The sequence below is a fragment of the Garra rufa genome, chromosome 5 (genome assembly GCF_049309525.1).
Source record: "Garra rufa chromosome 5, GarRuf1.0, whole genome shotgun sequence".
Lineage (NCBI taxonomy): Eukaryota > Metazoa > Chordata > Actinopteri > Cypriniformes > Cyprinidae > Garra > Garra rufa.
Genome location: NC_133365.1, coordinates 7122099 through 7137774, shown reverse-complemented (window position 1 = coordinate 7137774; position 15676 = coordinate 7122099). Strand labels below are relative to the sequence as shown.

General features: G+C 35.8%; 1 protein-coding gene across 1 annotated transcript in view; it reads right to left on the bottom strand.

The window, feature by feature from the left end:
* rgs3a (regulator of G protein signaling 3a) overlaps nt 1–15676 on the bottom strand; it is a 162600-nt gene that overhangs the window by 107453 nt on the left and 39471 nt on the right. Inside the window, exon 10 of the mRNA XM_073839383.1 lies at nt 10013–10056. Within this exon, the coding sequence (XP_073695484.1) occupies nt 10013–10056 (44 nt within the window). The remainder of the gene's footprint in view (nt 1–10012; nt 10057–15676) is intronic.

The following is a 15676-nucleotide window of genomic DNA, read 5'->3' as shown; positions in this document are numbered from 1 at the left end:
TCCAGAAGGAAACACGATGCATCTGGGGGATGAAAACTTTTGAACAGGATGAAGATGTCCAAATATTTTGCTAAAACATTTTTTTTTTTCATTTAGTACTGCCCTTCCGAAGCAACATAAGATACTTGCATGCTTCCTGGAAGACAAATAAAAAAAAAAAATCTTGATCTTCAAATTCCAAAAGTTTTCACCCCTGGCTCGTAAATGCATGTTGCGTTTGAGTCCCTCAGTTGTCTTCAGTGTGAAAAGACGGATCTCAAACTCATACAGTCACAGCTGGAAAGGGTTCAAATATGCAATAGTTTCTGGAAAACTGCTAAATCTGCAAGACCTGGAGGATTTTTCTGAAGAATAGTGCTCAGTTTAACTGTTCAGAACAAACAAGGGACTCATGAACAACCATCAGACAAAAAAAAAACAGTTGTAGATCATCCAGGTAACCACACACAGTACTAAATTAAAAAATAACATGCATTTTGTACTTTCCCTCTTATTTTGTTGAAATTATTCACATTTTCACAGATCCTGCAAAAAGTTCCCATAAAATGCATATACATTTTATTAATAATTGAGCACTGATAATAAGTAATAATGGCAATTATTGATCAATTATAATTATTTCTAAAGATGTAACACTGAATTGCATTTTAAAATAGTCAAATAATAATATTTGACAATACTACATGTTTAGAAGAGCTGAGCTAATGTCACATTACTGAATGTCATGTAATATAACAATGTAATTTAGGCAGTTACACAGAGCAAAATGAGAAAATCTTTTATATCTGATGCCGCTGCACTTTCACTCCTCCTGTGCTCCAACTCCGTCTTGTTTAAATCTAGGTTAGGGCTCGTAGGCCTGATGTTAAAATAACCGGACTGCTTGCGAGCGTACATGTGGGGTGTCTGGCGATTGTGACTTAAGATGGGAGAAGCCCATCAAATCCATTTATTAGACTAATGCTTCTGAGCACAGCACAGGGAACAACAAAAGAGCATTGGAACATTTTTAACCCTTAAATTGTTTGTTGAATCCTGGGGGGTAATGGACATTTGAGAGGCTGGAGGGATAGACAGTGAGTGACCACAATTTACTAAAGAAAAAAAAGGGGATCCGGCAAATAGTCTAGACAAATGACTTGAAAATTGAGTATTGAATAAAATCTTTATCTGTAGCATGCCATAGGAAGTCTGCTTATCTTGAGGTAAATGTTCAATTCGTAATAAGATACAAACTGTTAAAAAAATTAGCTTAATGCTCATATATTTTACATAAAAGATACATTTGTTTTCATTTGATGCCAGCTGCATCCAATGCCAGCTGGTGCTTCCCCGTGCCACGATGCAACGGTGTTACTAGGTGGTACCCACACCCATGCCTCTATGATTTTCTGGTCTGTAGATACAGTCCGTACATCAATGTCAGTTTATGGTTTTGCCAAGTAAAAAAGCTCAAGAAAGAGTAGAAAAGCTCAGTAGAAAAGCACAAAACAAGTTCGATGTTTGTTCAAAGCATAAACCACCACTAACTATGTTCACTGCAAAATCAAAACCAAACATTTTCTACTAAATTATGAAGTTGAGATTTTACAAATGCATAAATACCAACAATTATTATCAGTTTGAACTGTAACCACATCCTCAGCACGTGAAAACCAGCAGTATGCCTCTTACCTCCCTTCTGCAGATCCTCAGCAGTCAGCCTGGTGTGACGGGATCAACGCAGGCACACAGCGGCTGTGTTTTACAGGCGAGTGGCCGCGTGCACACACAGCGCTCAGGACCGCGCAGCATCTGAGAGTCAGGGGGAAGGGAGGTGGCGCTCCCACTCGCTGCCTGCATGCACACATTTTCCAGGCCTTGAGAGGCAAATGACTAGCCCAGCTGATGTCAGCCCAGGAGTAAATGTGTTTCCATTCAAACATCTGCAGGTCATGTCAGAGGAAACACATTTTGATCTTATGATATTTTGGATTATGCAATCCATGCTAATCTGTCGCATGCTGATCTGTTTTGCCAGGGTTTATTTTAAGGATAATCATTTACAAATTTACAAGCAAGAGTAAATTCCTGTCTTGGTTTTCTGTATCAAAACAGACAGGGCTGCCACTAACGACTACTTTTATATCAATTAATCTATCGACTAATTTACAGATTAATCGATTGATCTAAACGACTAATTTCCCACAAAAAAATCGACAATTTTACTTAAGAACATTTTTATTTTTAATAAAATAAATTAATTGGAAATGTTTTTGATTATTAAAATTTTATGGAACCATTCAAATGGAATCCACAAAAAAAACATAAAACTCAATTAATTACACAGGCTTTTTGATTAAAACTAGTTTAATTTAACCGTTAAAACTAAATTTTGGAATAAAAGAGTTCAAGGTTGTCCTGGGTACTTAGCCGTATGCCCCTGAAGAAGTCTCCCTGATTCCAAGCCTTGAGCTCTACTGCGGGTCCAGCTTTCTGACCCCATGTAGGTAAGTTTTGTGTAACAGCTCAAGCCTTTGGCCTAAGGGGGTAACATCACAGACAGCTATCACTAACATCCCAGGGGCAATTCCCTTAACTTGAGAGAGTTGGTACTTAGTGTTCACCTTATGCACTCATGCACTCCCCACTGCATGGCAGCGTGGGTATAATAGCTCCCCATGGCAACCTCTGGAGGATGCAGTTCAAAGTTCCCTCGAGCGGGAACGTCTCAGGTTACTATGTAACCATGGTTCCCTGAGATAGGGAAAGAGACACTGCATCCTCTAGTCTCATTGCCATGCTTCGGACATAAGCTTTAGACGAAGAAGCTAATGTTGTGTTCTACCGGCGCCCCTTTATACTGTGGTCGCTCCGGTAGCGACGTCATAGGCTGTCGCCGGCCAATACTATTGTCGTTTTTGTATATATGCTTCAGACAGGAGTCACGCTGACGGCATTCCCCATTGCGACCCCTAGAGGATGCAGTGTCTCGTTGCCTATCTTAGGGAACCATGGTTACATACTAACCTGAGACAATTTCATAATGCCTTATAATTATTGTTACGTTTTTTTTTTTTTTGTTTTTTTGTGGTAATAACAAATAGCCTCACAAATAGATATAAGTGAACAATAGCCTATAAAATTACTTAAAATACATATATAATAGCAATGAGGCAATAATAATTTGTTCAAGTAAAGTATCACAAGCAAGAAATCATATGGTTTTATTGCACAAAACTGTTGAAATACATAATGTATTATAAACAATGGAGCTAATGTACATTACGCATTTCTACAAAGGCTTGCAGAATGTGCCAACGGCGTAATTGTTTTTACACTTCACTGCGTGACCTAATCCTTTTTAATATTGACTAAACAACAGTCAAATGTTGACTTAATCTTTAATATTTGGCCATATCTTTACCACAGAAATGCTATAGCCACAGTAATTTAATAAATATGAGGACAACAAAACGTGCAAACTCAGAGTGAGGGTTTAAACTTTAATTCTGAAATCGCGATGAACACTTAGCATAATGACAAAGATGTACTCTCCTGAGTTTGCATAGGTTTATGCTCCACGCATGTAAATGATGACAGTTCCTGTGAAATGAGCTGCTATTAATATATAATGCAGCCTTGGAAAACATTCTAATAATGCGTTTCAGGCACTTCTGGTATTTTGCTGGTTAGTCGACGTGGGCAAAAAGAAAGAAATGATTTTTAAAAATTGAATAGTTGATTAGAAACAACAAATCGCGACAGCACTAAAAACAGATCTGTTTACAGACATGCACCTCGAATATTTAGATGTTTTAAATCATGCCACAATTAGATTATTCACAAATGCTCTGTAAAAAAAAAACCTCATAATTTCCTTCTGGATTCTGGAATTGAGTACAAACCAGACATGAACTTCAATTGTATGAACTATATTCATTTACAAAATTTAACTTTAAAATAGGGCTGTCAGTCTAACGCGTTAAAATATTTTAAATCAGTTAACACACTGGCCCCACTCCCAGACCTGTACATCATCTTATATTTCATACAGTTGACTGTTGACAGATATGATGCATAAATGCAGTTGTGCCATAAAATTCAAGATATTGGTGCAAAAAATGTCCCTGATGTGTTTTGTCTCATATTTATGTATATAACATATCACACGGAGCAAGAGTATTATGACACAAGTGCTGATTTGTCCCGATCTATCAGGAGCCTAAATGTGATTTTATACAACAGTTCAGTAAATAAGAAGTTGATACTGTGTTATATTTTTAAAACAATATTCTGTGATTTAGCAGAGAGCAGAATTGCTGCACATTTCAGAGCAACACAGCAGCATTAACATGTTTATTTGACTGACAGCCCTACTTTAAAATGATTTGCAATATCAAACTCTAAAATATCATATTAGATCCTCTAAAAGTATTCTTCTCAATGCTCTCAGAAAAGAAAAGAAAAGAAAAAGAAAAAGAAAAGAAAAGAAAAGAAAAGAAAAGAAAAAAGGCCTATGGTCCTGCTTCTTTTCATTTTGTTTCTCCTACCAACTGGAATAATTTTCTAAAATTGTTTCTGAAAATGGCAAAACAAACAAACAATGAACATTTCTGGATTCCTTGGTGCAGAGTGTTACAAATCCAATGAAAGTACATCTGCTTTGAATAAAACACTTTTAGATGTGGTTCAGTAGCTTGAACCAAAATTAAATTCTGCCCCCTTACTGCGTGCCTGTACAAGGCTGGTTTGATATTGTATTATGTAGGTCGGGAATCACGTTATATTCCCGTCATCAATTTGAGTGCTAGCTGCAGCTGTTTACCACTGTAGCTAGGTAACCACTAAAGAGGACACCAGTTTCACTGTGGTATTTTAAGGTGCACACAGTAATTCTTGTCATGTTGAGCTGGCTGATATACCAGTTACATTTTGCACTGGGACTATTTTAACAAACAAATCCACCAAAGTGTTCCCTACCCAAAGAACAGGATGCAACTTTTAGATCTGGCTTTTATATGCTGGCCAAACAGTATTGTCATGAGAGAACTGAAAAAGAGGCAGAGAGGCAAAGCATAAGTTTAAATTTAATTCCACTTTGAATAACTAATAGAGCTGGATGGCATATGGAGTTATATCGATAAATCATTTTTTTTATAAATGATATGGAATAAGGTCATAACATTTATATTGATATAGTTTGATAGGACCACATCTGAAAACAGCGGAGGACACAAAAACTTAACACGTAGAGTTTATAGCGACTTGCCCCATCAGATGCTCTGACAGATACATGTGCTGCTGACAGATAGGCCACTTGTGCTGTTTAATGCATTTAAGATGTGGCGTTTTCCTTAGTGCATAGTTTACATTTCACAGGGATGTTCTCCATCTGTAAATGTTAGGAAGTCATGGAAAATATTTCCATTTTGCTATCAGGAGTGATTAAGCCTTCTGCATTGCGATTCTCCGCTAAACTTCACAGACTTCATTGAATGTGAAAACATACATTTGGCTCCAATATTTGTTGTTGTACAATAAATGTAACATGTAGAATGCTGTGTATTTTTATGACAGCAGTAACTATAAAGTGACTATTGAAATAGGGTAATTAAAATAGCCTAATACAATTATTCTGTGCTTTTGTTTTTATTTTCATTTTTAGTTTAGTGAATTAAGCTTTATTTTTATTTTTAGTAAAAAAAGAAATATAACCTTCAGTATGAACACTGTTTCATTAGACAACATTTGGCAGGATGTAAGATTTAAAAAAAAAATGGAAAAAAGTTAAATTAATACTTTTTAAAATAAACAAAAAATAGTATTCTTCCAAATAGAAAAACAGAGATATATACCATATATCGCAATACAGAGAAATAGAGAGATATGATTTTTTTGGCCATATCACACAAACCTAACTCCTAACGTGGAATAGGATAAAAGATTAAGCTATTGCCTAATATGCCTGTAAGGACTGTCCTCTACAAATTAGTATTGAGTATTTTTTGTTATTTTTTCTCACTTTGAGAATCAAAATAGTCAGTTATTGGTAATATTATAGCTTAATTGGTTCTATATTTTTGTGAAATATCTGTATTTTAACAATGACAACTCTCTGAATAGTTCTAGCATTTTAATGGATATAACAAAGTTAATATTTAGTCCTGGTTGACTAGATCTGCTATACGCGCTGCTGGTGTAGAGAAAGTATGGACTTTCCACTGCCGATAGATAGCAGATATAGACAGGTGGAGCTGGGGGAGATGGAGGGTTTCAGAGAAGCTCTGAAAGTGTGCTGCAGGACCAGATTACAACCAACACTGAACCAAAATAAATAAACCAGGCTATGTTGCACAAGCAAGCCCATAGGCTGCAGAATCAGCAGAGGCCAATCAGTGTGTGGCATGTAGTAAATGACTGATAGCAGTTTGCATGTAAATGACCTATCAGCATGCACTATCCAGGGCTGAAACTGTTAGTTAACCTTATTGACAACTTCAACAATAAAAATTGTTGACAAATATTTTTGTTGTCGAATAGTCATTTAATCTCATATGACCTAATGTAAGGGCCTTCAATAACACAGTCTGACCAGTGTGGTGCTGTAGACTTTAATTCAGCTTTCGCATATGCAATTCAAGAGCCGTTGGCGACACAACAAAGTTCAGAATCCTTCAAATTTATGCAAATGAGGAGCGCAACAGTCAATAGGAAAGAAGACGGTTGAGCTCATGTGATCATTCTCCTCTCGGCCATAGATAAACATAGAAAATATGGACTTTCTCAAAGTATGGACTTCCCACTGCCGATAGCTAGTATTGCCTGTAGCAGATCTACAGTCGTGGCCAAAAGTTGAGAATTACATAAATATTGGAAATTGGAAAAGTTGCTGCTTAAGTTTTTATAATAGCAATTTGCATATACTCCAGAATGTTATGAAGAGTGATCGGATAAATTGCATAGTCCTTCTTTGCCATGAAAATTAACTTAATCCCGAAAAAAACTTTCCACTGCATTGTTAAGAAGGCTTCAGGGCGTCAAAGAAAGTCCAGCAAGCGCCAGGATCGTCTCCTAAAGAGGATTCAGCTGCGGGATCGGAGTGCCACCAGTGCAGAGCTTGCTCAGGAATGGCAGCAGGCAGGTGTGAGCGCATCTGAACACACAGTGAGGCCAAGACTTTTGGAAGATGGCCTGGTGTCAAGAAGGGCAGCAAAGAAGCCACTTCTCTCCCAAAAAAACATCAGGGACAGATTGATCTTCTGCAAAAAGTATGGCGAATGGACTGCTGAGGACTGGGGCAAAGTCATATTCTCTGATGAAGCCTCTTTCCGATTGTTTGGGGCATCTGGAAAAAGGCTTGTCCGGAGAAGAAAAGGTGAGCGCTACCATCAGTCCTGTGTCATGCCAACAGTAAAGCATCCTGAGACCATTCATGTGTGGGGTTGCTTCTCATCCAAGGGAGTGGGCTCACTCGCAATTTTGCCCAAAAACACAGCCATGAACAAAGAATGGTACCAAAACACCCTCCAACAGCAACTTCTTCCAACAATCCAACAACAGTTTGGTGAAGAACAATGCATTTTCCAGCACGATGGAGCACCGTGCCATAAGGCAAAAGTGATAACTAAGTGGCTCGGGGACCAAAACGTTGAAATTTTGGGTCCATGGCCTGGAAACTCCCCAGATCTTAATCCCATTGAGAACTTGTGGTCAATCCTCAAGAGGCGGGTGGACAAACAAAAACCCACTAATTCTGACAAACTCCAAGAAGTGATTATGAAAGAATGGGTTGCTATCAGTCAGGATTTGGCCCAGAAGTTGATTGAGAGCATGCCCAGTCCAATTGCAGAGGTCCTGAAAAAGAAGAGCCAACACTGCAAAAACTGACTTTTTGCATAAATGTCATGTAATTGTCAATAAAAGCCTTTGAAACATATGAAGTGCTTGTAATTATATTTCAGTACATCACAGAAACAACTGAAACAAAGATCTAAAGGCAGTTGAGCAGCAAACTTTGTAAAAACTAATATTTGTGTCATTCTCAAAACTTTTGGCCACGACTGTAGACATACAAATCTGCTAGCTGGCCAATCAGTGCATAGCTTCAATGTGATTATACTTGTCAAAAGAAAGAGAAGAGGCATTTAGTTCCACAAGGAAGATAGGAACGAGTAAAGAAACATACAGACACATAAGATATTCCTCTATCATTTTTTCTCTTAGTGGGACTGATTTCTCTGTCTCTCTCTCTGTCGCCAGTGACATCTCCCGCTAATAATATGAGCAAGCATGGAGACACAGGAGAAAGAAGAATCAAATTAAAGCCTTGCATTATGTTACATAGGGTTGGGGCCTATCCGTCACACATCACAACAGATGCTCGCTCTGGATCGATCTAATAGATCAGTGGTTCTCGACCCTGTTCCCGGAATTTATGATCACTGATGAGCTAGTAATTACATCAATAGCAATAGTGGACAATCAAGGGAAGTATCAAGGGATGCTATAATTTTTTAGAGCTGTGTACTTAGTGTAAGGGTGTCACATATTGCAAAAGGAAACACTTGCATTGCATTGATTCTGTTTGCAATTGTATTAAAGCTGTGATTTAGTACATTAGATAAATCCTGGGATACATAATTACACAAAGTGCCCTACACACTATAAATCACACTTTACATTTCCAATGTGATGCATTTGTATTTGTGTGTAAAAAAAAAATGGATCAAGCACATACTTTTTTTTTTTACATTTAAGCACAATAGTATTTACAATTGTTTATGCACAACTTTACAGAGATAATTTTTTATAAAGCTTTTGCTTTGATTACTAAAAAACATTAACGGCATATTAATTGGTAATGAGAGTTATACCAAAACACTGACAGTGCATTTCGCTCACATTTTGCAACCCAGGCTCTACAAAATGATATTTTGTTGCTCCCTGCATGTTTTACAACAAAGTGAAATATCAAGTGAGTGCTACAAAAAGAATGCTCAGATTTATTGGGAACAAATAAATGTCAATCTGACGATGTTTTATTACCTTGGTTGTTGTACGTCGTGGCAGTTTGTAAATTAAATGTCTGGTGAGTGGCACTAAAAGTTTAATGCTCTATCGAGTTTGAAAATAATGTAGCACCAACGTTAAACTCAATCCTAAATGTAACAGATAGTGGTAACAAAAGCAAATGTCAGATAAAAATAGATTTGCTGAAGCAACCATGACATTCTTTCAGCTTTTTTCTCAGGACATATTTCACTCATACCTGAGCCCTTACATTGCAAATACAATGTTGTAATAGGTGAACTACTAAACAAGTTTGGATGTGGTGCAGCAGAGGCTGCACTGAAAAAAAATGCTTTTCTTACTTAGATTTTTTGTCTTGTTTCCAGCCAAAATATCAAAAAAATTCTTAAATCAACAAGGTTTTTCTAATTATTTTCATGTTTCCAGAAAAAACAAGTCAAAATTAAGTGCATTTTTGCTTGAAATAATCTGCTAATGAGGTAAGCAAACACATTATTTTAAACAAATCAAGATTAATTTTCTTACTACATTGGCAGAATATTTAGCTTGTTTCAAGCAGAAATGCACTTAATTTTGAAATTTTTTTTCTGAAAACAACACAATTTTTACTCATCTAGAAAATCCTTTCTGATTTTCTACTTTTTCTACTTTTTTAGTTTTTCTTACTTAGATTTTTGTCTTGTTTTCAGCCAAAATATATACAAATTCTTAAATCAAATAAGTAAAATTTATTGTCTTGTTTTCAGAAAAAAACAAGTCAAAATTAAGTGCATTTTTGCTTGAAACAAGCTAAAAATCGGCCAATGGGGTAAGACAAATATGTAATCTTGTTTTCTGTTTGAAATAAGATTTTTTTTGCTATAAGCCATATAAAAAGTAAAGAAATAAGTTATCCTAGTATGACAGAATAGAATTTGGAACAAAAAAGTCTTGAAATTATTCAAACTATATGACAGAAATCCTTATAATTCATAAACATACAAACAAAAGTGTAACTCACCTCGGTCATGTGGATCAAGTAAAATCGCATTTCGTCACTGTGATCTGAGGAAACAAACAGGGGTCATATTTTCACTTTAAAAAAGGAACATGAATCTCAAAAGAGTTTTTCTTTTCGTACATACTAGCAATACTGGATCCCGTGCCCTATATGCTCCTAAGGGAAGTGCACTTGTTATTATTCTGAAGGGAGTGACCCATACTAAATAAAAATAATCTGTCTCTCTTTAGAATTAATAGTTTTTATGGGATTCTGTACAATAAGACATTCCAGCAACTGGAATTTTGAACTGGGGTTTTTTTTTTTTTTTTTTTTTTGAAGTTTTGGAAGTGTCTAAAATGACTTTACCCTTAAGTACAAGTCATAGGTGTTTAGCAATGAGTTTTTGGCTCAAGGTGTACATTTAAAGTCACTCCAGAGGTGACTTTATGCAGACCAGTCAAGTTCTTCCACACTGACTGAATCAATAATTTCTATTTAAACCTTGCTTTATACACAGCATTGTCATGTTTGAATAGAAAAGGGTTGTGGCCAAACTGTTGCTATAAAATTAGCACACAATTCCCTACAATACCATTATATGGTTAAACATTAGGATTTGTACTAATGGGAATTACTAAAGTAGTCAAACCTGTTCATTAGAAGAGGGTGTCCCAATACTTTTGGCAATATAGTGTATTTAATAATTTGAATTAAAATTATAATTGGCACCCAGTACGTTATAATTGCATACTGTAATTTGCAATAAATAGTATAAATATCAGAAAATCCTATTAACAGTGTAAATAGAATCTATAGTTATGTGCGTTTACTAAAGAAAATCTTGCTATTTTCACTTAGTGTAAATAGAATTAATTGATATTTGCATTAAGTTGCGTTTAGTGTAAATAGCATCTACCGCTTAGAAAATATGCTATTGTTAAACAGTGTGTTAAATTCTGGCTAAACAGATGAGACAAGCTTAGAATTATTGCTTTTTACAAATTAGAAAAACAAGACTTCACATTAGCTATTTTAGTAGCATGAAAAACAAAATGGTGAAGATTTCAGTCATTAAGCACTGAACAAAACTCAGGTGTTTTAAGATGTAAAATTGCATTCATACGCTTAACACAAACATGTTCTGCAGTGCTCCAAAACACATAAAAATATAGAAGCATGAGCAGGTCTAAATGGTATGCCACAATCAACACTTTTCACTTATTTTGATTTACTTTAATAATGTTTAAATCTTAAAATTAGCAGAATTTTTGCCCCCAGCCCCCATTATTCCCCACCCTGAAGTGTATTGATTGCAAAAGAGAATTCACTCCCAACTGTTCTGAAAAAGCAAATTTATATATGTGCTATGATTGAAGTTCACGCCGCATTCTCCACCTTCACACATCACTACTGCTGCCTTCACACGTCCCAAGATTTGTGCGTTCGATTTTCAAGTCGCCATGACCAGCTGCCCATCAGCTTGTATCCTCGCTCTCTCTCAGGACCTCTTTGTCACTTATTGGTGACAGATTCATGGCAGCCTTCTCTGATTGGTGGCTGTTTGCTCTGTCCCTCAGACCTGAGCATTTTATGAACCCTACTGAGCCCAGAGGTTTCTGAGAGCCCAGCACGTTCAATTGTAGAGTAAAGCTTTGATTAATGTCTCCATCACACACCCAAGTGCTTTATTGAAACTTGACTATACCCTGAGAGAGTGTAAATGCAGTCAGCCTTATTTTTAATTTTCTAGCTACATTGGTAACACTTTATAATAAGATTACATTCTGTAATGCATTAGATTAACTTTTTTTACAGCATTTAATTTATCAACCTTCTATCTAGGCTAATGGTAATTTATATTAAATATTAGGGCAGTTGTTCATTTTTACTTCAAGTTTGTTCAAAATGCAATAATAATGCATGTTTATGTATACAGCTTGGAATAGTTTCTGGAACAGAAACTGAAACTATTTTTTTACAGGAGTCTGCAAGACTCAGCAACAATATTAAAGGTTAACATTAAAAACAGAACCCAAATATTATATTAAAAATGTTTATTTAATTAATTTCCAGAATTAAGAAGCACAGCTTTTTATTGAAACATTTAAATTGCATATTAGTTTTCTTTAAAACATTCTTTAAAATGTGTGATATATCTATTCAAACATAATTAATTAACAGTAAGCTAATTAAGCTTCTCTCTAGTGATTTTTATAGTTTACTAACAAAGTGTAACCTCTTCATTATATTGCTGAGGTAAATGTTACGTTAAGTGACATGTTCAAAAGCTGTTTTATTTTTCACAGATTAAAACTAAAACTAAATATAGTGATTATACGAGAGATGTTACATTTTAGTAAGTTGTATTATAGGTTTAAACATACCTTCTAATCTTCATTTCTGTTTATTTCATGCTATAACTTCTAGTAAATTGGAAGAGATGACTCGTTGCCGTTTTAAGTGATTTAGCCAAAGCCAATATGGGTGCAGGGTTGCCAGGTCTTCAAAACAAAACTAGCCCAATAGCACGGTTTTCCCATCTGTCGGAGGTCACCTCCATCGAAAAAGCGTTTTGGGAGGTGTGGGGGGGGATCGCTTAAAGCTGCTAACTAAAAACAACCCACAGCAATGGTAAAAGCCCAAACTTGGCAACCCTGTGTTGGTGAATCATAGGGTCAAATACGCATTATTGTGTTAATTTTGATAACCCTAAATTCAACAGAACAGACATTTGCTTAACACATAAAACTGTATGAGTTGTCTGACACGTTTCTATACCCCAATTTTATTATCGGTCTATTTTGAATAATCTGCCGAAGTCCGATAACTACTTTTATCGACTTATATATATATTAGGGGTGGGCATAGATTAATTCTTTTAATCTAGATTAATCTAGACTAAATCTTGGAATTAATCTAGATTAATCTAGATTAAAATGGCTAATTTGAATTCTGCTGAAGGCATTCAGAATATGTGTGCTACCCAAATAATGACTAAAAGTAAGTCTTTGAGAATGGGTTTCTCAAGCCAGGTGGCGCATTAGACCAGGGGCTCATCTCCTGTTTCCAAACTGCATCACAAACTGCTCATAAAGCTGTTCTATGACAATTTGTTGATGAAAATAAATTATGTTCAATAAGATGTACTTGTGTTTACTAACTAACTAACAATGGAATTATTTTTTCGACCTATTAGATTGTGATTTTTTAACGTCTACACCTACCCAACCCCAGGGGCGGACTGGCCGTCTGGACGTTCGGGAGAATACCAGAACGGCCGCTGCAACAGGACGGCCGTCGGCCTCTGTGCAGCCGTCACAGTTTTTTTTTTCTTGCTCATAATTTACTGTTGTTCCATGTCAAGACCGATAGGTGGCAACAATGCGCCTACAAGCCCATAGATGCGCAAGCTCACTCGTCAATGCTTGTCACTCAACCGTTTACAAGTGCAGTTGAGAGAAAGAACATGGATACTGCAGGTGTTGGTAATAGGGGAAAAAAAGGAAAGAAAAGGGTGTGAAGGAGGAGGCTGCGGCCGCAGCAGCACAGGGACATAGAAATGAGGGACAGGTGCAGGAACAGGGGGAAGTTCCCCAGACAAGTGCATTGCAAGTAAGTGCAAGTAAGCACGAAAGGAGGATAATTAGGGTTATTTTCTAGGTTATCTGACTTTAGCAAATGTAATTTCAGGTTGCTACATTTTTATGTATACCCCAATGAAATAAAACTATTGCAGTTTTTACAGTTGATTAGCAATAAAACACGATATAAATATGCCGCTGCATTAACATGAAGGCAGGAGAAATATTTAATAAGTAATTAAACTGTTTTTGTGCACACTGCAAAACTCCATCTAATCAAGTCAAAAAATTGTTTCCTGCTAAAAAAGTATTTTTAACCTTGTTATTTATATAAGCAAGAGTATAAGGTGTTTAATCTTATATTGAGTATATATGCCTTATTTTTAGAATTCTTACCAAGTGTGATTTGTCTCATTTCATTGGTAGATTGTTTCACTTAATTTAAGAAGTTTTAGACTAAAATCAAGAATTTTAAGGGTTAGGTTAGTCGAAAGCTTCTTAAATTAAGTGAAATAATCTGCAAATGAAATAAGAATTTGCTAAGAATTCTCAAAATAAGACAAATATACTCAAAATAAGATTAATAATATAACCTCTTCTGCTCTTGCTTAGTCTCAAAACAAGATCAAAAATACTTTTTAGCTGGAAACAAGATTTTTTGACTTTGTTAGATGAACAGTTTTTGCAGAGCCGTATATTTTGCACAAATTAATTAAGAGATTAGTAAGTAATAAATTTAGTTTAAGATTGCATGCCATTTCTACCATTTGTTTTTGTATGTTTTAGGTAGTCACCTCATCTGAATAGTTTTTCAGCAGAGAGACATTAAAAGAGGGCTGTTTATTTCTGTGAGTATTCCACACTATGCTTTTAACACATCTTTTAGTCAACATCAGAGATAATGCTATAATTTGGAAGATGAAACATAAGGGTTAAGATTTAAGTATTTTGAGACCCGTGTCTGCTGCTGATTAGCTTTCACACACATCTGTTGTTGTGGGCTGAGCTGAGTCAAAGTCCAGGGCTGTTTTTTAGTCCCAGTCCGTCACTGCCCAACCCTAAATTTAGCCCTTACTGTAATAAAAAAACAGTATTATTGTTGTACAGTGTGATAAAAATATACATCTACGTATATATATCTATGGTAGCCAGTGTTTCCCCTACGGAACATACCGGATTCATATTAAAACGGTCTTTTTGCATTTCAGTTTTCACATACACTAGTCCATATCGCGATTTGAATTAAGTGACAGACCAACATTTGATTTATGAATCCAAAAAACTACGAATTTACGTGGCATTTCGCGCTATAGTAGATTCGGTTTTTATGAATGGAGGACGAGGAGATCCGTCTGTGTTTTGGCGGAGGAGACGTAAACGCGCGAACATATTCTATAGTCTTTGCTTGGTATACATCCGCGTTAAACTATCAAGGTGAAAGTCATCATAGCTTGCGTAGTTTAGACCCAGCTCCCAACCCAAATTTGAGAATAGATTAACGGCGATATTTTTTTTATCGCACGATAAGAGTCTCACGTTAACGCAGCACGTTAACGCCGATAACGGCCCACCACTAATATATATATATATATATATATATATATTAAATCAAATCATTTTAATAAATGATAAATGCTAAAAAGTTCTTTCTTTTGTTCATTAGTATCCTTCTGAAAGCCTTCAAATAAATCTTCCATACACCCAGTATCACTTTATCCATCTGTAAATAACTCAATATAAAAATCAATAGCCATTTCTGTGAGGACACTGCAATCCTTTTACTTTTACTTTTTTTTTTAGAATGTAAAATTAACTTCCACTTTCCTTCCTCCACTCAACAGTAAAGTGAAGTGAAAGCATTAATATTAAAACCTTCAAGCTGTTCCAAACTTATGTGATTTTCTTTCCTCTGCCAAATGATTCAGCTGTTGTTTTAATAAAAGGTGTATTTTGAGCTCCAAAATAAGGCAGCATAAAAGTAATCCCAACAACCCCAGTGCTTAAATGTAACATTTTGGACTGTTAATCATGCTGAGTGATCATATCTTCATTTGTGCTCTGCAGAACAAAACATAATCCATATTTTATGGATTTATCCATA